General features: G+C 39.6%; 2 protein-coding genes across 4 annotated transcripts; both read left to right on the forward strand.

The window, feature by feature from the left end:
• Positions 1-477: 477 nt before the first annotated feature.
• LOC117532820 (ATPase family AAA domain-containing protein 3-like) lies at positions 478-24054 on the forward strand. The gene is made up of 17 exons (XM_034196343.1): positions 478-684; positions 3624-3902; positions 4818-4894; positions 5018-5119; positions 5214-5273; positions 5356-5425; positions 6536-6701; positions 6853-6922; positions 19614-19769; positions 20303-20359; positions 20475-20600; positions 20836-20960; positions 21183-21234; positions 21321-21391; positions 21499-21666; positions 22014-22122; positions 22213-24054. Exons 2-17 carry the CDS (start codon positions 3707-3709, stop codon positions 23881-23883), a joined length of 3276 nt encoding a protein of 1091 aa, XP_034052234.1. The 5' UTR covers positions 478-684; positions 3624-3706; the 3' UTR covers positions 23884-24054.
• LOC117532821 lies at positions 7194-19319 on the forward strand. Of its 3 annotated transcripts, XR_004566927.1 has the most exons (13): positions 7194-9112; positions 9447-9609; positions 9701-9893; positions 10086-10181; positions 10806-10901; positions 11526-11621; positions 12246-13061; positions 13761-13889; positions 14001-14081; positions 14218-16402; positions 16583-16636; positions 17110-17244; positions 17841-19318. XR_004566927.1 is itself a non-coding variant. In XM_034196345.1 (7 exons), exons 1-7 carry the CDS (start codon positions 8947-8949, stop codon positions 12381-12383), a joined length of 948 nt encoding a protein of 315 aa, XP_034052236.1. In that variant the 5' UTR covers positions 7194-8946; the 3' UTR covers positions 12384-13309. The 3 variants fall into 3 exon arrangements, 2 of the variants coding, with proteins under 2 accessions (XP_034052236.1, XP_034052235.1); XM_034196345.1 differs by lacking the exons at positions 13761-13889; positions 14001-14081; positions 14218-16402; ... (1 more) ...; positions 17110-17244; positions 17841-19318 and having other exon boundaries at positions 12246-13309; XM_034196344.1 differs by lacking the exons at positions 7194-9112; positions 9447-9609; positions 9701-9893; ... (1 more) ...; positions 10806-10901; positions 11526-11621 and having other exon boundaries at positions 12657-13061; positions 17841-19319.
• Positions 24055-25144: the final 1090 nt, after the last annotated feature.

Below are 25144 nucleotides of genomic sequence, written 5' to 3' on the forward strand. Positions count from 1 at the left end.
AGATCATACATATGAAAAGTATAATTTGCTCAGAGTCCGGAGACAGTGGTGGTTCGGTCCGGATCCGGACCGGAGTCCGTAGTTTGAGGATGCCTGTCCTAAAGCATAATCAGGCTACAGCCGTTGTGTATTTTATTATGTGACGCACTAAATGGTCTTAGAAAAATATCGACTCTTTGTACTACAGCAAATAAAGAGAGTAATGTAGGCCTGTTATACTGAGTGATATTGTACACTGCTCTGCTTTCTGCACGGACCTCACAGCTGTTCTCACTGTAAACATCGCAACGCGATGAAAGCAGTTTCTAAAATAATATCCAGAGGATGCATGCAGAGCTGTCATTGGCTGAGATAAGTCCGGCCGTGCGTCACGCCTCCACCGTTCCCGGAAATGCATCCGCGGAGGAGCCGTGGAGGAACCATCAGTGTATCCTCGGTTATAGCTCCTCCAGAGAGCCTCCTCGACGCTCGATGCTCGGTCCTCGGTGTGCATTTAGAGAAATGAGACGTCCTTCAAAATGGCACGCTGAAATTCATTTCCGGGTCACTACCGGAGGACCGAGGAGTCGAGGAGGGAAAATTTGAGTATTGAGAAGCCTCTATGGACAAAACAAACACAGACAGGGGGAAAAGAAGGAGGAAGTACTGCAGATCCTCACACACAGAGCTCGCACCTGTGAGAAGGTATGATACATTGTAGCGCGAGAAAGGGAGAAGTTCCCGTCACGTGTGTGTGTATATAGATGTTTTCCATCTGCAGGATGAACATAATACACTCATACCCATTCATTTTCTATGGCGGTCAAATCTGACTGTTAACGTCAAGGGTGTTTCACTGTTGAATAAATCACTCAAAATTCAATGCAAGTGGTGATCATCAAGTGTATATGTTCAGAGGCCTAGTGTGGAGGATAACATAAGTTATTGAGGCAATTGGATGAAAAACACAATATTTAAGATTAAAATAAAAGTCATTCGGTCACTTTTGACCCGAAACGCAAGAGAAGGGTTAATATGTCCTTCATCCATCCACTTTGTATACATGTTACATAACAGTAAGCTGTTACTGATTTACCACTTATGTTTCGTCTAAAATAATATTTACAGTCCTTTCTAGAGCCCCTATCGTTTGTTAGGAATAGGAGCCACTCTGCGTTATTGAAGTATATGTCCATGTCATGTATGCAGTAAATGTTACGACTGCCAATCTGTTCTCATTCAATATGCATGACATTACCGGTAAAGAGATGTACACAATACACTATTCAGGTGGTAACAGGGGCGGACTGGGGGGGAAAAGTGGCCCGGGGATTAATTGACAGACAGGCCCACTTAATGCGCGGCATGTATCGGCCGGGCCGGCGACGAAAGTATGTTACTTCACAAAAAACCCTATGCATTTTATGTTATTTTGGACAATTCATATAGTAATCACATTACCTGAGCCCTTGAGTTGCCTAGAGCAAAATAGTTACAGCATATATTTAGTGATTTTAATGTTAACAGATCTTTGATGCAATAACATTTTGACCCAATTTGCCTGACTTGACACATGGAATAAAACATGGGCGTAGGAAGCATCCTCAATGTAGGTGAGACAATTTAACAGGGGGTGTGGGCAGGTGGTGGACCTCACCTCCTCTAGGGGGGTCCGGGGGCAAGCTCCCCCGGGAAGATTTTTTTTTAAATGTTGAAGTTAAATGCATCAATCTGGTGCACTTTGAGAGCAAAATTAGGGACTAAATCTATGGCAATCAGTAGGGTCTTGGACTGTGAGCCGTAGGGTCGCCGGTTCAAGTCCCCGACCAGTCCTACATTTGGAGTGTGGACTTCTACTTGGAGAGGTCCCAGTTCACCTCCTGCCCTGCCGTGGTGCCCTTGAGCAAGGCACTGGACATCCCCCTTCCCCCCTCACTCCCATTGCTGTCCGGGCGCTGTACAATAGCTGCCCACTGCTCCTAGTACTAGACTCCTGGTACTAGGATGGATTAAAAGCAGAGAACACATTTCACTGTGTGTGCTGTGTGCTCTGCATGTGTGACCATTAAAGAGGGTTTCATCCCTCCTAATTCTTCTTCTTCTTCTTCTTCTTCTTCTTCTTCTTCTTCTTCTTCTTCTTCTTCTTCTTCTTTCTTCTTCTTCTCTTCTTCTTCTTCTTCTTCTTCTTCTTCTTCTTCTTCTTCTTCTTCTTCTTCTTCTTCTTCTTCTTCTTCTTCTTCTTCTTCTTCTTCTTCTTCTTCTTCTTCTTCTTCTTCTTCTTCTTCTTCAACACCCATATAAAACAGAACTGTAAACAGATTTACTTTTTCTTTCAACATTTATTTGAACAGCAAGTGGAGGCAAAAGTGACTGCACCCAAAACAATAAACCTGCTAGCTAACTAGCTTAAACCCAGTAACAGAATGTGGGCAACACGTTGTTCTCCACAGCCGCGCGACCTCTGAGTCAGACATCACTTCCCCCTTTTCTATCCTACGGGTACAGCCACTCCCCCTGAACCCCGTTTCCCTGCCAACCCATTGAAACTGATAGATAGAACAAAGGTAGCCTATCAAAACGGCCCAGCCCAGTGGGCCACACCCCACTGGGCTGGGCTGGGCTGGGCTGGAACACTTACAAATGTGGGCCGGTAGGATTTAGGTAAGCAAAAAAAAAAAAGGGAGTGGCCGGAACACTTACAAATGTGGGCCGGTAGGATTTAGGCATTTTTTTTTTGGCCCTCCGGCCCACTGGGGAAACTCCCGGTATTCCCAATGGCCAGTCCGCCCCTGGGTGGTAATACATGTGAAGGTCGAGGGAAAGACTTAAATTACTTATGTAGATTGTAATTTTATTAATGACACATGGTCAATAAAATGTAACAGTCATGACTGACTTTCCATATAAGAAATAACCTGCACCTCTCATTATATTAGTGTACACAACCTATCGTGCTGCCCATACTCTTCCCCTGGCAAAGACTCTCAAAAATGTTGTCGATGTTATTCATTCCAGTCTGGATTGTAAAACTATCGAAAACACTTATACGAATATAAAAGAAACAATAAAATAAGGAAGAATCCCTGGACCTCACATGGTAAACATGTTCAATTTTACTTGGATTTTCAAAAATACTCAACATAACTCAGACATAACAAGGATAATAAATTGTACATAATGCAGAAAGAGGTTAGAAAAACACACTGGGCTAAATTACGCTAACATTTAATATTGTTTTAGAGAAATTCTGATTAATATACAGAAATAATATGTATGCATAATAGTGATGAGAAAATAATAGATGTAATGTACAATCAGTCCCAAGGTCGCGTCACAACCTAAAGCTTGCAGTGATTTTGATTGCTTATGTTTTCAAAATAAAAGCATACACAAAAAATAAAAGGTGGAGTAATTATTTAGCACTTCAGTCAACAAACATGAGTTGAACCAAACTGACATCTCTGTGTAAAAATAATCTGACTGCATTTTCAAGATATTATTTATTTAAGTGCATTTTAATTTCCCTTTATCTGTTATTGATATACACAATTACCTTAAAACAGAAATAAATTATTCTGTACTCGTTTTAGTTTGAAAGTATTGACCGGAAGTTCCTTTCACCTGTTGTTATACTTGACTCTCAGAAGCACGGGTAGACTACCACCGCCACAGTAGAGGCTCTGAATCCCGAAAGTGCAGCCTGTTGCTCGGACACAATTGAAGCACCATGTCGTGGCTCTTCGGCTGGTGGGGGGGCTCCGGTTCGCCGTCATTGGAGGAGCAGGTAACGGCTGCTGCAGCTGAAGGAGCCGGGGGAGCACCAGGAGGTTCAGGGGGAGGCAGAGCCGGGGACAAGTGGAGCAACTTCGACCCGACTGGGCTGGAGAGAGCTGCAAAAGCTGCAAGGGAACTCGACAAATCACGTGCGTGCTTATTTTTCTAGCATGTTACAAATGTACTTAACTCCTTTCATTGTTTCTTTGATATTTTCATTTGTTTCTAGTTTAGACAGACTTTCGCATGTTAGTACGCTCTGTTCTTTTCTGATGAGTCCATCGCGCCGAATTCCATAAAAAAATGTGAAGCTAAATGTTAAATGTATACTTGGCAAATGTGCAGTCTTTAAACATTATGTTTCATGGTCACTGCTTAGCTTTTGGGTTTAACTATTTACTTCGGCATACACATCTCGAAGTTAGCATCACAAAATAGATAGCATTTCATTCAACTTTTTAAGCTGGTTTAACTCCATCAAACACTAGAGTCCAAGGTCTGGCTGCAGTTTAAAACAATGTGTTCTGTAACAGATATTTCGTTTTAAATAAGTTGTGTAGTATGTGCACTTTGGGGGTCATTATGGCTTCTTTGTTCTTTTGTTTGAGGGGGAGCGGAACAAAGCAGTCTACTGAATTATTTAACGTGTAGCACACGTTTGCTACTACAAGTGTGTTAGCCTGTTTGACCTCCGCACAATCTGCAACAAAGTTGGAGAGCTTTGGGGGGCGTGACAGGGAGAGCAGATGGAACAAAGTGTCCTCGAGCGCAGCGCCTCACCTGTCCCATACGTTAAGGCCTTGATGTCAGTATGACCATGCCTACTGCTGTTAACTGTATGGGCGTGAAGAACATACAGTACCCTTTTTTTCATTCACCTTCTTAACTGTCTGTTATGCTCTCTATAAACACACTGACAAACAGGTCCACATATTGTAGTGGCAGTTAAAAGCATGTTATTCTGAAAAGTACAACTATAATTGTCTTGGTGTTAAAAAAAAAAAGTAAATAGTTTAATGAATAAAGCACCACCACTTACTGTTTTATATATTTTTCATTTCAAGGACATGCCAAAGAAGCGCTTAGTTTGGCTCGTATGCAGGAGAAGACTGTACAGCTGGAGCATGAGAGTAAAGTTAAAGTAAGTATTGGAATAGGGATTGTAAAAGGGAGTCTATGTGACTGTATGAACAACACTATTGTGTTGTTAACTGATATTAAACCCTGATGTCAGGAAATATAACACAACCAAACTCCTCAACAGGAATATGAGGCGGCTGTGGAGCAGTTGAAGGGTGAGCAGATACATCTCCAGGCCGAGGAGAGACGCAAAACACTGGTAGAGGAGACAAAGCAGAACCAGGCGGTAAGGAATGAAAAAAATAACCAAAAGCCCACAAAGATATGTTTCATCTGGAACACATGTAAATGTGATGTGTTATTTTCCATCTCACCCCCAGAGGGCACAATTTCAAGACAAGCTTGCCAGACAGAGGTACGATGAACAGCTCAGGCAACAGGTAAACCTTATTAAATTAACTCTTGAACAAACAGAATTCCTGAAGGGAGTATTCACTGATTTATTTATTTATTTATTCACAGCAATTTCTCAACGAGGAGAACCTTCGCAAACAAGAGGAGTCGGTCTTGAAGCAGGAGTCCATGAGAAAATGTATGAAAAACAACCAAATACATTTACACATTATTCATCCACTCATAATTTCATGCCAAAACGTCTTTATTACTCCACTTAAAGATGCAATAAGTAGGATTTGTGCCTCTCAAGCAAAGACATGATGAATGTGCAGGCATCGATAGGGCTCTTGATCAGCAACCCATTGGAGTTTCAAGACAAAACAAAATATTAACATTAGTATTTAATAAAATGGTGAATCAGCACTTCATTAGACATTTGTATCCGTTCTCTGCTCTTATTTGCTAGGTTAATCCCTTTCTTTGTTTCTTTAATAAAACAACGAATCAGAAGGACACGAAAAGACCTTAAAAAACTTGTGTTAATTTTTGAGTCGTAGGAAATAAATGTGAAAATGAGGAGTAATAAATATGTAAATGTATTTTTTGCAAATATTTAAGAAAAAAATTAAAGATACAAGGATGCTGGAATATAAAGTATTCATTATACCAATTTTCTTACTTTTTTTTACATGTTACTTCCATGTATATTCTTTGCATTAACATTACTCATAACGTGAAATAAAAGGATAGAAATAAATATTTGTATCCTTTTTTTATTTATTTGTATTTGTTATTTCTTGAGGGGCCAAGCTCCAAACTGAATTAATGTGGCTTTAATATTTATTTATAGGTTGACTGACCCTATGCGCTCTTTTAGACGAACACACTGTTAAATGTTACACTTAGAAATAAAACAAAAGGAACAGACGGAGACATGAATAGAACATAACGAGAGACAATTAAAATGCTTACGTAATAGACCAAAAACTATAAATGATTTAGTAGATCTGTCTGCATTTTATAACAAACATTTTATGTCCCAAGTTATAAATGCCATTGTCTTGAAAATATGACTACTATTATTTCAGTAAAAGACCACTCTAATGACAATTACATTACTTAACGTCCACATTTTCACATTAGAACAGTCAATAAGCACAAATGAACATTACCTTTTTTAAATCAGTTCAATCTAGTTTTGCCATGGTGTTAGGTTATTCCACACTAGTTAAAGTCAATCAAATATACACCCCTGTCAGAAGTGGTCAAAAGAATGTAGTTAATAAAATCTGCCTTTTTCTCCTAGCTACCATTCAACATGAAATGGAGCTGAGACACAAGAACGACCTGCTCCGCATTGAAGCGCAGTCCAAAGCCCAAGCCCAGGTGGAGAGGGAAAACGCAGACATCATCAGGGAACAGATTCGCCTGAAAGCTGCTGAACACAGACAAACTGTCCTTGAATCTATAAAGTGAGGGCAAAATGAATGTCCTTAATCCTCAGAGTAACTGGCATGCTATCTCCTAATATCTCCCTCAGCTGGAAGTGAAATTCCAGAGGGTGTCAGCAAGCGAGGTTTCCACATTGGAGGCAGTGTGATAATTGTGTTTTGTTCCCGGCAGGACGGCAGGAGTTGTGTTTGGGGAGGGATTCAGGGCCTTCATCTCCGACGGGGACAAAGTCACAGCCACGGTAAATCCATGTAAGATCTGTCACACTTTCACCACAAGAGGACTGCAGAGGATTATGTGTTGCTGTGGTCTTCATGCTGTACAGCAGTGGTTCCCAAAGTGGGGGGCGCGAGAGACCAGGAGGATAAATGGTTATTTAAAAAAAAAAAAAAAAAAAATCATAATTTGAAATATAATTGATTCGAAAAGTGTGTGTGTGTGTGTGTGTGTGTGTGTGTGTGTGTGTGTGTGTGTGTGTGTGTGTGTGTGTGTGTGTGTGTGTGTGTGTGTGTGTGTGTGTGTGTGTGTGTGTGTGTGTGTGTGTGTGTGTGTGTGTGTGTGTGTGTGTGTGTGTGTGTGTGTGTGTGTGTGTGTGTGTGTGTTTGTCATTATTACATTGTGTGGCCATGCATCAGACAGCCCAGTCACGCCGTGGGGTCCAATTTTTTTGTGGGGTCCAAAACCCTGGACCCCACAAATTTTACCTCATATTCATTATAATTAAGGTCAGAACTATGCCCTGTGAAGTTTTCAGGGTTGTCCCCAAAAATCACTTTTACCGACTTAGTGTGTATAAGTGTGCTAACAGGAGGTAACTCAGTATCAGCCACTACTGGCCAAGGCAGGTACTGCATCCCACACACACATTCCATTCTCCACACACACTTTGCTGAACTGCGCATGTGCAAGCAGCCATCTTCCAACATATTGAGCTGTTTGATTAGCTGGTAGCACTTAGCTCCTTAGCTTAGTGTCTTTAATGAAATACAGAATTAAAAACACAAATATATACATTTTTGGTGAGTTTGACTTGTGTTGTCACAATAACAAGCAATGAATCATTAATCATTAATTATGTAAATAACAAATATAAAAAGATTTGAGAGATTACAGACTACAGCTGTTGTTAGCATAAATGCTAACTTAACATTGAAAATGCCATAGACAAGCTAAACGTTAGCATACATGCTAACTTTACATTGAAATCGGCTTAGACAAGCTAACCGTTAGCATAAATGCTAACTTAACATTGAAAACGCCATAGACAAGCTAAACATTTGCAAAATGCTAAAATATTATGTTCTAAGAGTGCTCAGATCTTGTGCTTGAGTAAAAGATTACTCAGATATTGCACTTGTCACCTTTTTCATACCTGATGAGTTTACATCCCTGTATATATATATATATAAAATACAAATAAAAATGTTCTTAATATTAGCCTTGTTTTAATGGTCAGATTGGGTCACCTTGATTTAATATTGGGACATTCCTGGTGGGCGGAGACAGGAATTCTCATTGTGATAGCATGACCACCCTTACAGGATGTGCTGACTCTTTAAAACAAGCGCTCCATATGAGGACAGAACCACGTGAATTTCGTTTTGCACTTCACTGGCAGTGGGATCGTAGCTAAAAAGGTGAGTTATTATTTTAAAGGCACATATGTTACTGAACATTAACCAGGTAGCTTACATTCAGACTATGAAAATGTGTTTGCATGCTTTAAAATGTAGCAATCAACATGAAGTAACTCAGTAAAAAACAGTTATAGCAACAGGTTTTGTATATTAATAATTTCACTTTGGAGAGATTGCTACCTCATGTTAGCAGGCTAGCTAACGTTAGCTAACGTTGCTAGCATTGAAACACCTGCTTAGTCTGCTTCAATCTAGGGCTGCTCAATTAATCGTATTTTAATCGCAATTACGATTATGGCTTGCAACGATTACGAAAACAATGTAATTGAAATAAAACGATTATATTTTTATTTATTTTTTTGGAAATTATTTTTTTATTGGTTTTTCAGTTGAATTGTAATTACAGTTCAGGGTAATCAACTGTTAGAACATACTGTTCACATTTTTTTTCTCCAATAAATTGATGTTTTCAAGGTAAATGGATAATCGTTTTTAATAATGGTGATATCAATTATTGACCCAAATAATCGAGATTATGATTTTTGCCATAATCGAGCAGCCCTACTTCAATCCATCAACTAGATGTAGTTGTCTAATACTTAAAGTATTTGAATGAATTGCAATAATTATGGTGGTGTCTGGTCACATTAACGCTTCATTGTTTTTGATTATAGGATACACTATGGCGGGACTGAGACGCAGGAAACCCCCCCTCAAGGATGCGATCGAACATGCAAGCGAGGCAGTTGACAAGACTGCAAAATTGGAAGTGATGTACATCAACTCTTTTAAAGGTATGTCTTTTTGTCATCAGTACAATTTGTGTTTTTATGTTCAAAGTTTTATCAGATCCTACAACCTTACTAGTACTTAGAGTTCATTGATTAAAGTACTGTTGCATTAATTGCATCCTCATACTATTGAGAGATGTTGTATTGAAGGGTGGGAAAGCTGAATTGTTTGCCTGGTCTAGTGTGCCAGGATAATGTATAAACCAAACCAGAGCTAATAACTATTATTACTATAAATATAAAACTCTAGTTTTGGTGGATTTTAATAAAAAACCATGGCAAGAAGATGAATAACTGTACATTTAATCATTTTAATAATAACCTGTAATTGGGATAGGTCGAGGGGTCTTTGCCACTTCTCATTTCCAAAAAGGAGACTTTGTGGTGGAGTACAGAGGGGAATTAATACATTCTGAAGAATCACAAAAGAGGAGGAGGATATATCATGTCAGCTGTGCTGTCTTTATGTTTGACTTCTACTGGCAAGAAAGAACATGGTGGTAAGTCCTAAATACAATTTTACATATTTGAAATTGAGTTGCAAGTTGTTATTTTATGAACATAAAACGTGGTTTATTTTTATTTATTAAGTGTTGATGCTGCACAAGAAGATTCCAGTCTAGGAAGATTAGTCAATGATGACCACAAACATCCAAACTGCAAAATGAAGAAGGTCATGGCAGAGAACAAGCCACACCTCTGTCTCTTTGCTCTTCGAGACATTAATCCTGGAGAAGAGATAATATACGATTACGGAGGAACTGATTGGCCTTGGAGAAAACAGGTTTGAAAAATATATTTGCAAAATTTCAAGTAGATTTGACAACGATTTATTTTCTTATGGGTGTGTTAGTAAATATTAGATTAGGAGTTATTCTCTTTCCTCGCATTTAGACTAACAGTTGTTTCTACCTTCTAATTTTTGGATCAGGTAAATGCACCGTCTTATCAATAATAATGTTGAATTATTCTTCAGGTTGGAGAGCCAGCTACTGCCATCGAGTCTTCTGAGGCTGAGATCCCCAGTACGAGTGAGCCAGCTCCTCAGAGATCTTCAATCTCCGACACACAGGTATGTCTTCAATGGATTTTCCCCTTGACTACATTTCCCTAATAATTCAGTATTTACAAATGTCCTGCTTTATTGATATTTGGTATTGGCATTTGATGGTTCAATTGGCTTTTCTGTAGATCAGTGTATCTCTGAATGTGTGCTGCTGAACACAGTCAGGTTTTTGTGATTAAATGGGGTCCAGTCAGAGGGACTAAAGCAGAGTAGTTTCACACACACATGTCAGGGGTCCTGTTGTTGTGGGGTCCACGTTACTGTGTTACTATCACCACATTCAACTACACTTCTTTTGGTTTTTCTGACCATAAACTTGGTGAAGCATCATGTTTGACATGTGTGCTCTAACGTTAGCTCAGTTTGCTTTGTACCATTCATACCAGCTGTTGGTGAGAGGTCAATTCATGCTCCCAGACTCCACCTACACCTCTTTTTAACTGTTTGAGTTACATGAGGCAACATATTTATAGCAGATACCAGAGCCAACCTAACATATCATATTAAAAACGATTATGAGTCACATAAACATTATCCAATACCTCCTTACTCATTGTGTGTAGGTTTTCTGTTCACGTTTAGTGTTGTTGCATTGAAACAATATATTAATAATGTTGAATTATTCTTCAGGTTGGAGAGCCAGCTACTGCCATCGAGTCTTCTGAGGCTGAGATCCCCAGTACGAGTGAGCCAGCTCCTCAGAGATCTTCAATCTCCGACACACAGGTATGTCTTCAATGGATTTTCCCCTTGACTACATTTCCCTAATAATTCAGTATTTACAAATGTCCTGCTTTATTGATATTTGGTATTGGCATTTGATGGTTCAATTGGCTTTTCTGTAGATCAGTGTATCTCTGAATGTGTGCTGCTGAACACAGTCAGGTTTTTGTGATTAAATGGGGTCCAGTCAGAGGGCTTATAGCAGAGTAGTTTCACACACACATGTCAGGGGTCCTGTTGTTGTGGGGTCCACGTTACTGTGTTACTATCACCACATTCAACTACACTTCTTTTGGTTTTTCTGACCATAAACTTGGTGAAGCATCATGTTTGACATGTGTGCTCTAACGTTAGCTCAGTTTGCTTTGTACCATTCATACCAGCTGTTGGTGAGAGGTCAATTCATGCTCCCAGACTCCACCTACACCTCTTTTTAACTGTTTGAGTTACATGAGGCAACATATTTATAGCAGATACCAGAGCCAACTTAACATATCATATTAAAAACGATTATGAGTCACATAAACATTATCCAATACCTCCTTACTCATTGTGTGTAGGTTTTCTGTTCACGTTTAGTGTTGTTGCATTGAAACAATATATTAATAATGTTGAATTATTCTTCAGGTTGGAGAGCCAGCTACTGCCATCGAGTCTTCTGAGGCTGAGATCCCCAGTACGAGTGAGCCAGCTCCTCAGAGATCTTCAATCTCCGACACACAGGTATGTCTTCAATGGATTTTCCCCTTGACTACATTTCCCTAATAATTCAGTATTTACAAATGTCCTGCTTTATTGATATTTGGTATTGGCATTTGATGGTTCAATTGGCTTTTCTGTAGATCAGTGTATCTCTGAATGTGTGCTGCTGAACACAGTCAGGTTTTTGTGATTAAATGGGGTCCAGTCAGAGGGCTTATAGCAGAGTAGTTTCACACACACATGTCAGGGGTCCTGTTGTTGTGGGGTCCACGTTACTGTGTTACTATCACCACATTCAACTACACTTCTTTTGGTTTTTCTGACCATAAACTTGGTGAAGCATCATGTTTGACATGTGTGCTCTAACGTTAGCTCAGTTTGCTTTGTACCATTCATACCAGCTGTTGGTGAGAGGTCAATTCATGCTCCCAGACTCCACCTACACCTCTTTTTAACTGTTTGAGTTACATGAGGCAACATATTTATAGCAGATACCAGAGCCAACCTAACATATCATATTAAAAACGATTATGAGTCACATAAACATTATCCAATACCTCCTTACTCATTGTGTGTAGGTTTTCTGTTCACGTTTAGTGTTGTTGCATTGAAACAATATATTAATAATGTTGAATTATTCTTCAGGTTGGAGAGCCAGCTACTGCCATCGAGTCTTCTGAGGCTGAGATCCCCAGTACGAGTGAGCCAGCTCCTCAGAGATCTTCAATCTCCGACACACAGGTATGTCTTCAATGGATTTTCCCCTTGACTACATTTCCCTAATAATTCAGTATTTACAAATGTCCTGCTTTATTGATATTTGGTATTGGCATTTGATGGTTCAATTGGCTTTTCTGTAGATCAGTGTATCTCTGAATGTGTGCTGCTGAACACAGTCAGGTTTTTGTGATTAAATGGGGTCCAGTCAGAGGGACTAAAGCAGAGTAGTTTCACACACACATGTCAGGGGTCCTGTTGTTGTGGGGTCCACGTTACTGTGTTACTATCACCACATTCAACTACACTTCTTTTGGTTTTTCTGACCATAAACTTGGTGAAGCATCATGTTTGACATGTGTGCTCTAACGTTAGCTCAGTTTGCTTTGTACCATTCATACCAGCTGTTGGTGAGAGGTCAATTCATGCTCCCAGACTCCACCTACACCTCTTTTTAACTGTTTGAGTTACATGAGGCAACATATTTATAGCAGATACCAGAGCCAACCTAACATATCATATTAAAAACGATTATGAGTCACATAAACATTATCCAATACCTCCTTACTCATTGTGTGTAGGTTTTCTGTTCACGTTTAGTGTTGTTGCATTGAAACAATATATTAATAATGTTGAATTATTCTTCAGGTTGGAGAGCCAGCTACTGCCATCGAGTCTTCTGAGGCTGAGATCCCCAGTACGAGTGAGCCAGCTCCTCAGAGATCTTCAATCTCCGACACACAGGTATGTCTTCAATGGATTTTCCCCTTGACTACATTTCCCTAATAATTCAGTATTTACAAATGTCCTGCTTTATTGATATTTGGTATTGGCATTTGATGGTTCAATTGGCTTTTCTGTAGATCAGTGTATCTCTGAATGTGTGCTGCTGAACACAGTCAGGTTTTTGTGATTAAATGGGGTCCAGTCAGAGGGCTTATAGCAGAGTAGTTTCACACACACATGTCAGGGGTCCTGTTGTTGTGGGGTCCATGGTAATTGGATGATAAAGTAAACATTTAAAAGAAAGATAATTTAATATTTATCTGTAATTCATTTTTTAGTCCTAATAAATCATTGAAATGTTTTTCATACGTTTTTAAATCAAGATATTTAAATGTTTTTTTTAAATGTATACTTATATTAACAATGTCAGCCGTTACTCTTTCCATATGATTATAAGTTAATTAATTTGAAAAAGCACTTCAACATTTGAATAATTTATTTTTTATATTTCATTCACTGTTATAGATTCAGCCAGAAGCTAAAGTAATGGCTTTGCTCTATATTGACACAAATCTAATGTCACGTTGCTCAATGAAATGGTACATGTTATGAAAGAAATATCAAACGTTTTCAGTTTTCTTAATGCTAGTTCATATACATACATCAATGTTTGCGTGTTATGTTAGCATATTCTTTACTATGTTTTCTTTTCTTTAGCATTTAGGTGAAACAGAGTCCTATCTTTTAAAGAAAAAATATGGGATGATGGTTTCCCTTGTAAACTACACAGATTCAGACGAATCTCAGAGTCCGTCCCGAATTGCCATCCATGACGATAGCTCTCAGGTATTGTCATACATTCAGTTTTTCGTGTATTCATGTATTATGTATCATATATATTTCTATTGATTTATTGGTACAAATGCCAACTACATACATTTATTTTGGACACTCCAGGCATGGAGTCCAGGTACTGACATTGAACTCAAAGAAGACAAAGATATTTTCCCAATGCTGAGGAGGACTAAAAGCATACAGGTAAGCAACATTTATGTAGAGATGATCAATGTACTAATCCTTATATGTTGTTACTGGTGGTTTCAATACATTGTAATTTAAAGTCTGAATAGCAATTGTTTAATAGGTGAAGTAATTTATAATTTCTTTTCTTAAGATGACCAGCCAGATTGAGTTTGATTCAGATGAGCTCTTTGACCCCAGCTCAGCGGACAGTGGAGAGGAATATATTCCTAAAACGAGTGAAGACTCTTCTGGTACAGACACAAGCGAAGTTATTGACATAGTCCACAAAAAAGACAGCATGCTTGGACGCCAATACTTTCAAAAGCTGTCTCACATCAGTGATGAATGTCTCTTACCAACCCAAGTGAACAGTAGTTCTTCACAGCAGGTGCCCAAGAGAGGACGCTCCCCCTCAAGAAGAGATAGCAATTCCATTATTAAACGCAAAAGACAATGTTTAGGCAGTGGATCCTGTCCCACAACACGAACCATAGGGGGTAAATCGTTAAAACAGAGTATAGTTGGCGACACTGGATCCGTATCTGAAAACTCGACACATGAAGTTGAACCAAATCTTCCTGATGGGGCCTCTTCCCTTCTTACAGAAAACAAAGTAGCTGAAGGTTCACGTTCACCTTGCATACCTGCCGTTTGTAAAAAGGAGGATGGGTCAAGAATGTACAACAAAAAGCAATATTGTTTGTACTGTAAGATAGGAGTTGGAAAAATAGCAAGGCATTTGGAGCGTGCGCATCACAATAAGCCTGACGTTGCACAGGCTTTGTCCTTCCCAAAAGGTTCTAAAGAAAGAAGAATGCATTTGGAACATTTAAGAAACAGAGGCAACTTCGCCCACAATGTTGAGGTATTAAATGCTGGCGTTGGAAATCTTGTTTCTCGCAAGCAACCCAAACAGGACTCTCAAGCACAGAATTTCCTCCATTGTGTTTATTGTCAAGGATTGTTCAACAAGAAACTCCTTTGGCGGCACATGAAGATCTGCAAGTTCAAACCCGATGTTCCACAAAAACCTGGCAAAACCCGTGCCCAGGCCCTGTCTGCATTTGCAGTACCTCCACCACCTGGCGTCAAGATAGAGTTTTGGAAGCTGTTAAACAACATGGTTCAAGATGATGTTTACATTGCTGTCAAATCTGATGTATGTATCATGGAGTATGGTGAGCACCTGTATAACAGGCTTGGATATGATGTTGGCAAGCATGAATACATACGGCAGAAACTGAGGGAGCTTGGAAGGCTTCTGGTATGTTCGAGGAAAACTACTCCCTTAAAGACTATTCAAGACCATGTCAAACCCATCAATTTCTTGTATGTTGTGCAAGCAGTCAAACATGTGGCAGGCTTCGACAGTGAAACCAATACATACAAGTGCCCAAGTCTTGCCCTTAAAATTGGACATAGCTTGAAAAAGATGTCAATGCTTGTTGAAAGCCGTGCAAACGTACAGAGCAACTACTCAGCAGCTAAAGATGCTCGTACGTTCCGCAGAGTATATGAAACCCGATGGAATGAACTGATTTCTGCCGCATCACTGAGAACCCTTCAGGAATCCAAGTGGAATGCTCCTCAGTTGCTTCCATTTACAAAAGATGTCCAGACTCTCCATTCTTATTTAGATGTGCAACAACAAGAAGTTCACATTAAATTGTCTGCAGATAAATCTCCCCAGACATGGTCACAGTTAGCAAAGGTCACTTTGACACAAGTCATTTTGTTTAACCGACGTAGAGCAGGGGAAGTTTCAAAAATGCCCCTATCTGCATATTTGTCTCAAAATCCATCACATCCTCAGGAAGATGTAAATATTGCCCTGTCAGAACTAGAAAAGAAACTATGTAAATACTTCAGGAGGATAGAGATAAGAGGAAAGAGGGGAAGAAAGGTCCCTGTGCTTTTGACCCCAGCAATGCAGCAAGCACTGGATCTGCTCGTCGGCACACGGCAGGAATGTGGGGTTCCTAAGGAGAACATTTACTTGTTTGCGAGACCATCTGCTTTCACCTGCTACCGCGGTTCTGATTGCCTTCGATACTTTGCCAAGGCCTGTGGTGCAAAGAATCCTGAAAGTCTCACCTCTACAAAACTACGCAAGCAAACTGGAACTCTGTCTCAGGTTCTTAACCTCACCAATACAGAGCTGGATCTGTTGGCAGATTTTCTCGGCCATGACATAAGAGTGCATCGGCAATTCTACAGACTTCCTGAGGGCACCCTTCAGCTTGCTAAGATCAGCAAACTTCTCATGGCCTTGGAGCAAGGACGCCTGGCAGAATTCCAGGGCAAGACCCTGGATGACATCAGCATTGATCCTGAGGGTAAAATCTTTTTTTACATGTTCATACATGAAATACCATTTCTGTTTCCAAAGTAATTGTACTTGTATATAAAAACATATTTTTCTAGGGCATTATTGGAGCATGTCAGACTACATTTAAGTGCATTGTGCTTTTACTAATTAATTCTTCATTCTCCTTCCTCTAACCCCAAACTTACAGAGAATGTGCACATGGACAGCGACAATGAGACAGCGTGTGAGTCAGACTCACAAGGTAAATATTATTTTTAAGTGGGACCATGCTATGTCCCATTCAAGTTTGTGGGATATGATCCTGATCTTTAGTACTGTACCATTTTGTATCAGCTGTATCGGCAAGTCAGATTGTTGTAATTACCATAATTTTGATTAGATTTTTGAGCTACTTCATAAAAATACATTAAATATTGCGTCATAAATACAAAATTGTAAGACTTAAATTACTGATGTGATATGAATGAAAGATTACTTTGATATTACAAACCAGTTCACACTGTAGAGCTCAGCTGTAAATAAAAGCAGCGTAGAAATACAAGTTTGTTTGGATAGACAAAAGGAGGGAGAACACAGTAAAGAAAGGATCAGATTTAGTTTTTAGCCATTATACACCCATTAAAAAAAGCCGGATCAAATCTTCGAGTTTTAGCTCGGGATATATCTAATTTTCTTGCAACACCTAATTGATTATTTTGTATATCTGGTTTTCAGAGGGTCAAGTCACATCCACTCAGATGGAGAATAAAACATCAATGAGAGATGGGAGCAATACAGATGAAGCATCGCAACAGGGCCCTATGACACCTCCACCAGCCGCTCAACCACAGACCGAGAGAAGGCAAAAAGGTCAACTTTTTAGACCATACTTTGTTACTGAATGCTCTTCCATGGTTGATGTAATGTTTCATGGTTCTACACTGACATATTTTAGATCTGCTTGTGTATAATGTTAACTCTTTTGAATATATAACATTACATTTGCATCTTCTATTTGCTCTCTTGCATTTTCAGTTACTGGTTAGCAATTTTTCTTTGTTTCAATCCAATGTAAAGGGGTTATTTCAAACGCATTAGAAAATGTATACCTAGTTTACCACCAGGATTATGCAGTAGTTTTGGTACGTTCATGTGTGAGGTTTTGAGATATTCTCCTCTGAAACTTCTGCCACCATGCCCTTTATATCTAAGGTCAATGGAATCAGAATTATTGCTGACATTCTGGGAGAATGTCGTAAAACTACTTAATGTGTATTATTATTTATTATTATGTTTTGTACCAATCAATATTGATTTATTACAGAATCTAAAATGGAGACAGACATATATGAATAACAACAAGTAGCATAATATGTAAATAAATTCTATCAACTTTTTCTCTCAAATAACTTTTCCATAGCAGTTCCAGAAAAACACAAAATAATGTATTTGTCATTTTTATACAGGTCGGCAGCCTTTCAAGAAAAAGCTGTGGGAAAAGACGGAGATCCAAGCTGTTGAGAAGCACCTGATGTCTTTCATTAACACATGTCGCGTTCCGCGGAAAAGCGACTGCGATAAGTGTCTTAAAATGGAAGGAGAAGCACTCAAACAAAGAAATTGGTTGGCCATAAAGTTTTATATAAAGAATCGGATCACAGCTCTCAAGAGCAAAATGTAAAGTGATCATTGATGTCTGTTGACACCATTACTTTTTTTTGTAAAGTGTAATGCTTGCAAAAGTTAAATGTTTGATGTAAGCCGCTATACAAATATATAGATCATACTTTATTTCTTCTTTCACCCCTCATTGATGTCCTCTTAATACCTCCTTTTCTTTTATCTGAATTATTCACAATTTCCTCTTCAACCTTATCTATTTGATCTTCTCTTACCTCTATGCTTTTTAAATCTCATCTCTTTTTTGTAATCTTCCTTTTATCTGAACTACCTTATCATCTCTTCTAGTTTCTCATATTATCTTGTTTTTTTCTTAACACAATTTAATCTTGTCCCTTTTCACACTTTCAATTTCCTCATTTCTTTCAATATCATCTGGAAATACATTATTATATATATATATTTATATATATAAATAATAATGTATTCTAATGTATTGTATGTAATAATTAAAAGTCTAATAACGACAATCTCCTTGTATTTACTGGAAAGCTCTATAATAACATTGTATTGCTTAAATGGAAATTACAATGACTATTTAAGCAGAATACCCATATAAGCATGACTTGTATGGCTCCAATAATTAACACTTAGAACACAAACCCCTCTTTATTTAAAAAGAAGGAAACTGATGCAAATTCAGTAAATGTACTGTGAGTCTCATTCACGAGTTCAGACATCCCTGTGTCACAGTGGTTAAATAGACTAATAAAAAGCATTACTATAATAGCTTAAATATTAATTAAAATGCTATCAGTACATTAGAATTCAATATAATTGTGTCACAACAGAAGCTACATGTTGACACTAAAGGTGAAAATCCTTCTGCATCATGATAGCCCTCACTTTGACAGTCAAAGGTGTTGCATTGTTACCTAAAGTAAGTTTAGTAATAGTGTGCTAAGTGGCCCCACTAATGTTTTAAACCAGACAGTGTATTTTTGGAGCCCACACATGACTAAAAGCCAGACAGTGTGTATATATGGACCCCTCCTGTAACTCTGTACCTGACAAGACCCCATGAAACGGGTTATAGTCCGGTCAGTGACCTCTACTTTCTCTGATTGATAATTTGAAGTGAAATCTTTGTTTGAGTCCACTTCAGGATTCTGCCTGATTTTTTACAGTGCTGTACAACCTTCAGAAAGGGTGGACCCCAAAAGGGATGGTCTGGTCAGGTACCCCCAGAATGTAATAAAGACAAGGGGGTGTGTGTGTGTGTGTGTGTGTGTGTGTGTGTGTGTGTGTGTGTGTGTGTGTGTGTGTGTGTGTGTGTGTGTGTGTGTGTGTGTGTGTGTGTGTGTGTGTGTGTGTGTGTGTGTGTGTGTGTGTGTGTGTGTGTGTGTGTGTGTGTGTGTGTGTGTGTGTGTGTGTGTGTGTGTGTGTGTGTGTGTTTTCTCTCGTAGTTGTTAGCTTCTGGTGCTAGCGAGCTACGCTAACGGATATAAAGAGTTTTTTTCAACAACAAAGTGGAGGAGAGTCCTCTCCTGTCAGACAAAAAGTTTGAGAACCACTGCTGTACAGTATATTTGAAGATGTGTGTGTTGGCCTATCCATAGGTTGCTGGGTTGACTCTGTTGGCAGCAGGAGTGTATTCGGCCAGGAATGCCACAGCGGTGGCCGGCCGCTTCATAGAGTCTCGTCTGGGGAAACCATCACTGGTCCGAGAGACCTCCAGGATAACTGTTGTAGAAGGCATCAAACACCCAATCACGGTCAATATACATACTTATTTCCATGTTTTCACTAATCATGTTTTTGGTTGAACCTACTGATCAAATTAACCATCTTTTGCTTACGAAATAGATGCAGGCAGCATATATCCACATAGAGATTATTTAGTTTTATTTGAACATTTTCTCGAGTCTTGTTTTAATTGAGATTTTTATATCAGCCTTTAAATCATGGTAGTTCATCAAATGTATATATTTTTTACCAGACATTGTTAAAATCGATGTGTTATCCATGGGACATCTGCAATATATTCACTTTATATTCCTTCTAAATTGACTATATGTGAGGGGTATTTAAAAAAATCCCCCAACATCTGTTTTTAGACTAAACATAGCTTTATATATCTATAGCAAAGCAGAATAAAAAAGTGTTAAAGGATTAATTTAGATGTTCTGTATATTATGGCTAGATAATAAGAAATTATATTAAAATATGTATTAGACACAATAACTATGACTGTGTTTTAGCCATTAAATGATTTGTCACCATCCAACTCCCTTATTCTAATTTGTAGACAACCAAGCGTCTGAGAAGCAGACCTCAGGATGCCTTGGAGGGCGTGGTGCTCAGCGTGAGTCATTTACGCTTCATGGATTTTTTTTTATTGAAATATTTTAAATTCAACATTCAAATGCTCTTTTTAAGACTTTGTGAAAAATGCTGTCATTGAATTGTTGATTACACAGGCCAATTTGGAGGAACGAGTAAGGGATATTGCCATCGCCACTCGTAACACCAGGCAGAACAAAGGCTTGTACAGAAACATCCTGATGTATGGCCCCCCTGGAACTGGAAAAACACTCTTTGCCAAGGTATGACTGGATTTTGGATTTTCTGTTCTTTTCCTTTATTGTTGAAAACATTTAATCAATATTTTTGATACATTTTGAGTATATTTCTTTCATTAATTTTAGATGGCGCCCCTTTGTAAATCAGTATATTTAGCTTAATTGTTACTTGATATTTCTAAGACTGTTGTGCATTTCTATTTTTCCTTTATTGCCTCCCTGTTCCTTTTTAAACAAAGCACATTCTTTTGCCTTTCAGAAACTGGCTCTCCATTCAGGGATGGACTATGCCATCATGACAGGTGGGGACGTGGCACCCTTGGGGCGCGATGGAGTCACTGCCATGCACAAGGTGTTTGACTGGGCCAGCACCAGCAGGCGAGGGTACAACACTTTAATATGCTTCATTTACACTCAATAAATTAGTGCTATAAAGTGTATCATCTTCTGAATATTGACTCGGAGAGTTCATTAGTATCGACTGTGTTTCATGTTGCATAAAAAGCTGCCATTATCTTGCTGCTCTGATTAAAGTAAGGTGATTTACATACAAAAATGGAAGTTTTTTTAAGCACATTCCCTTTGATGTTCTCTTATTCTCTGCAGCGTCTTGCTCTTCGTGGATGAAGCCGATGCGTTCCTGCGTAAGCGATCCACAGTGAGTTCAGCTGCAGTACCATATGCATGGTGATGATGCCCTGTGTTTTCATCATATATTCATGAGTCATGATTTTTGCATTGCAGGAGAAAATCAGTGAGGACCTCAGAGCCACCCTGAATGCATTCCTCTACCGCACTGGGGAGCAGAGCAACAAGTCGGTATCTTACGTGATTCGCTGTGCATGGCTGGGCGTGAAAAGGTCATTGCCATGAATGAAAAGGTCACTGGCTGGGTCTAAACAGTCTCATTCTCTCTCTTCAGGTTCATGCTGGTGCTTGCTAGTAACCAACCAGAGCAGTTCGACTGGGCCATTAATGACCGCATTGATGAGATCGTAAACTTTGCGTTACCTGGTCAAGAAGAGAGGGAAAGATTGGTGCGCCTGTATTTCGACAAATTTGTGCTGGGTCCTGCAACTACAGGAAGACAGTGAGTACACTTATTGTATATTAATATCAAACAGCTACTGCAGCAGTTCTGTTGCAGAGGATATTTTCTACTGCAAATGAAGTAATTGGTCCCTAGAGGTTGCATTACTAGCTCCGGTTGCATAATGTTGTATGTAATGTGTTCCGTCCTGAAACCAAAGTGGTGTCTGAATCTTTACTTATTGCTTTATTAAATGTTGTTTAAGTCCTCAGGAAGTTTAGCACAGAAGCTGTTATAAAGTGTATTGGACAGTTAAAACCAGTAAATGTGCAGAGGATCAATGATCAGAAACAAGCTAAGCTCAAGCCTTACCTCCTTTACAAACGTCTTGTGCTTTAATTCAACAGGAGATTAAAGTTGACTCAGTTCGACTATGGCCAGAAGTGTTCAGAAATTGCAGTGCGAGCAGAAGGCATGTCTGGCCGTGAAATCTCCAAACTTGGTGTGGCCTGGCAGGTGAGTTGAACATCTTGTTGACACAAAATATGAATCTGCTTCATAAAAAATGTAAAGCAAACCTTTGTACTGATTTTGTTTTCCTTGAAGGCTGCCGCATACTCCTCTGAAGATGGAGTTTTGACCGAAGCAATGATTGACTCAAGAGTTGAGGAAGCCGTCAAGCAGCATGCACAGAAAATGGACTGGCTGCTTATGGAAGCAGGTGCGGGTGTTGGCAAGTTCGGTGTAATTGTCCCTAAGGAAATGGCTGCAGAAGTCACAGCCCAGGAAGCTGCTTCACTTGCACAAACCCCAACTATACAACAAGTCCTTCCCCTCATTAATGTTGTGGGCAGCGCTGCCCAGGTGGAAGCAGCTGCTCTGCCTATAGAATTAGAGGCAGAAGCTATCCTTAAAGAAGCATCCACTTTGGTTAAAGAAAGTGAAGCTATTGCAGTTGAAACCATTGTTGAAACAGCCTCTGCTGCTCCGTTGGTGCAAGAGGTTGAAGCCATTAAGGACCTAACTGAGGTTGTTGGCACAGCTGTAGCTACAGACACTGTTGTGCCTGAGGTGAAAGAAGTAGTCGCTGAAGTTATAGAGGCCGAGAGCATACCAGCTTCCAGCGCCACAGAGACCGTTGCTGTTAGTAGAGAGACCGAGGCCGTTAGTAGAGAGACCGAGGCCATTGAAGTAGTCAAGGAGGAAATAGATGTTCTAGCACACTCGGAAACAACAGTCACTGCTGTTGCTCAGGAGGAGAAATTAGATGCCGTCATCTCTAATGTTGTCCAGGAACCAGAGGCTACAGTCGTTGAAGTCCAAGAAACTGAGTCCACTGCCACGATCATTGCTGCTGTAGAATCTGAAGCCATCAAAGTTGCCGAGGTAGTAGCAACTGATACAGCAAACGTTGCGGAAGAAATTGCAAGCGATGTGGCTCAAGAGGCTGAAGTAATAGCAACTGATGTGGCCAGGGTTGCTGATGCCGTAGCAACCGTCAGTGAGGAGATTGAGGCAGCAGTCGCCAAGGAGGTCGAAGCTGTAGAAAGTTCGGTTGTCAAGGACTCAAATGAGGTTTTGGGGGAAACTGTGTCTGAAACTTTAGAGATTACTAAAGAGGCCCAAGAGGTTGTAACAGATGTGGTCAAGGAGTCAGAGAGTATTGCTACAGAGCTTGTTAAGGAGGTCGAACCTTTGATTGCTGAGACAGCTGCCAAGGAAGCTGAATTCATCTCAACAGAAACTGAAGCTAAGGAGCCTCAGACTTCTGCCATTGGGTCTACCACAGAGGTTCAGACTTTGGCTACAGAGATTGCTGCCAAGGAGGCCGAGGTCACATCTGCTGAAGTTTCCCAAGAGGCTGAAGTAACATCTGCCGAAGTTTCGAAGGAAGCTCAAGTAACATCTGCAGAGGTTTTCAAGGAAGCAGAAGTCACACCAGAAGAGGTTACCAAGGAAGCCGAAGTCACACCAGAAGAGGTTACCAAGGAAGCCGAAGTCACACCGGCAGAGGTTACCAAGGAAGCTGAAGTCACAACAGAAGAGGTTTCAAAGGAACCCGAATTCCTGACAACCAAGGACGCAGACACTATCTCTACAGATGATGTGAAACTGCCCGAGACTGCTGAGGTTGGTGCCCAAACAAGTCCAGCCACTGAGAAGTCGGCTGCCTCTCAGACCAGCACTGAAGAAGTAGAAACTGAGAAGCCTCTTTCAAATGAACAGAGTGGGGACAACAAGGACAAACCCCAAGCCAAGCCTAGTCCAAAGAAATGATCACTTGATGTTGATGAAATGTTGTTAACACTAGGTGTGAAAGGCTTTGTAGTCTGTCTGCTATTCTATCAAAAATGTTTAACACAATTACTGTGAACGCCTTCAAGGTAATGTTTGTATTCTGGCCTGTAAGTTTGCAAGAATCTGAGTAAAAGCATTTGTGGACCACTACAATTGTTATGTATTGCATTTTTGCTTTCTTTCTTTCTCTCTTTTGGTTGTCATTGCTGTTTTCAAAATCTGGCTGTGTGACATTTTGAGAATGTGCCCTCTGAAAGGGTAGTTCTCATGTATTTGCTGACCGGTACTGGCAAGAGTTCAAAAGCACCTCTGTAAAAATGTTGGTTCAGAACATTTCTTTCCTGGCACTTCTTAGTAAGAGGGCTGGTGCAGACCTGCCCTTGACAAGTAATTATTTTACCTTTCATAAAATGACTGTGGGTTCTGCCAGCCGATTATTTAAATGTAGTCAAGCTAGTCTGTAGATCCAACAATGCTCAAGTTACTCACATTTTGTTGCCTACCGCTGCTGAGATAAGAGTGTTTTACACTTACGCTTTAGACCCAGGTGACTTTTCCTCGAAGATGTGCTGAACAAGAAAAAAAACTGCACCATTGATGCAATCAAATTCCTGACTGCATCAAGAGAAAACTTCCAAATGATTAGGTAATACATGTGTTAGTGGATTTTGCTTTTCAGATGTGAGGATTTATTTGGACTTTTCTTCGTTTTAAATATTTTTAATCTGTGGCTTTGAGACAGCTGGTTGAACACTACAAACAATTATCTTACATTATTGTTTTACAATATAAGGGTTGAACTTATGAGATTAATCAATTGTAAAAATAGTTATTAGTTTCTGTCGTAGTTCATCTTTTCAAAGAATGATGGAAAACCAAGTTAATATTGGGACAGCATGCAGATAAGAGGTATATATGCTAAAGAGCATCAACCAAGATGAAAAAACCAAGATGAAAAAAATACCCTCACTGCCACTGCAATGTGTCATATCCTGCTGTTGATAATAATGGAGGGCTTTTCTCAGTAGCGTCATCATGCCATTGGCATTGTTAGTCATTTCAGAAGTGTTGTTAGTCAGTGCTTAGGACATTTATGTCGGAATAATAACAAACTGAAGTTGTCAGCTGGACCTCTCTGTATAATCTGCCTGTTGTTGCTGCTCTGAAATAACCTCTCGCTATGAGAATGTGTTCCCATCTTCGCTCACAGGATTGGAGTGACACAATCAAACATCAGAGG

The sequence above is a fragment of the Gymnodraco acuticeps genome, unplaced genomic scaffold (assembly GCF_902827175.1).
Source record: "Gymnodraco acuticeps unplaced genomic scaffold, fGymAcu1.1, whole genome shotgun sequence".
Taxonomy (NCBI): domain Eukaryota; kingdom Metazoa; phylum Chordata; class Actinopteri; order Perciformes; family Bathydraconidae; genus Gymnodraco; species Gymnodraco acuticeps.

Excerpts from the sequence above, each read along its gene's own strand:
- LOC117532820 (XM_034196343.1), top strand. The coding sequence starts at position 3,707 with ATGTCGTGGCTCTTCGGCTGGTGGGGGGGCTCCGGTTCGCCGTCATTG. Across the intron at positions 5,120-5,213 it reads AGACAAAGCAGAACCAGGCG|AGGGCACAATTTCAAGACAA; the intron begins GTAAGGAATGAA and ends TCTCACCCCCAG. Across the intron at positions 19,770-20,302 it reads GCATCAAACACCCAATCACG|ACAACCAAGCGTCTGAGAAG; the intron begins GTCAATATACAT and ends TCTAATTTGTAG.
- LOC117532821 (XM_034196344.1), top strand. The coding sequence starts at position 13,806 with ATGATGGTTTCCCTTGTAAACTACACAGATTCAGACGAATCTCAGAGT. Across the intron at positions 13,890-14,000 it reads TCCATGACGATAGCTCTCAG|GCATGGAGTCCAGGTACTGA; the intron begins GTATTGTCATAC and ends TGGACACTCCAG. Across the intron at positions 16,403-16,582 it reads CATCAGCATTGATCCTGAGG|AGAATGTGCACATGGACAGC; the intron begins GTAAAATCTTTT and ends CCAAACTTACAG.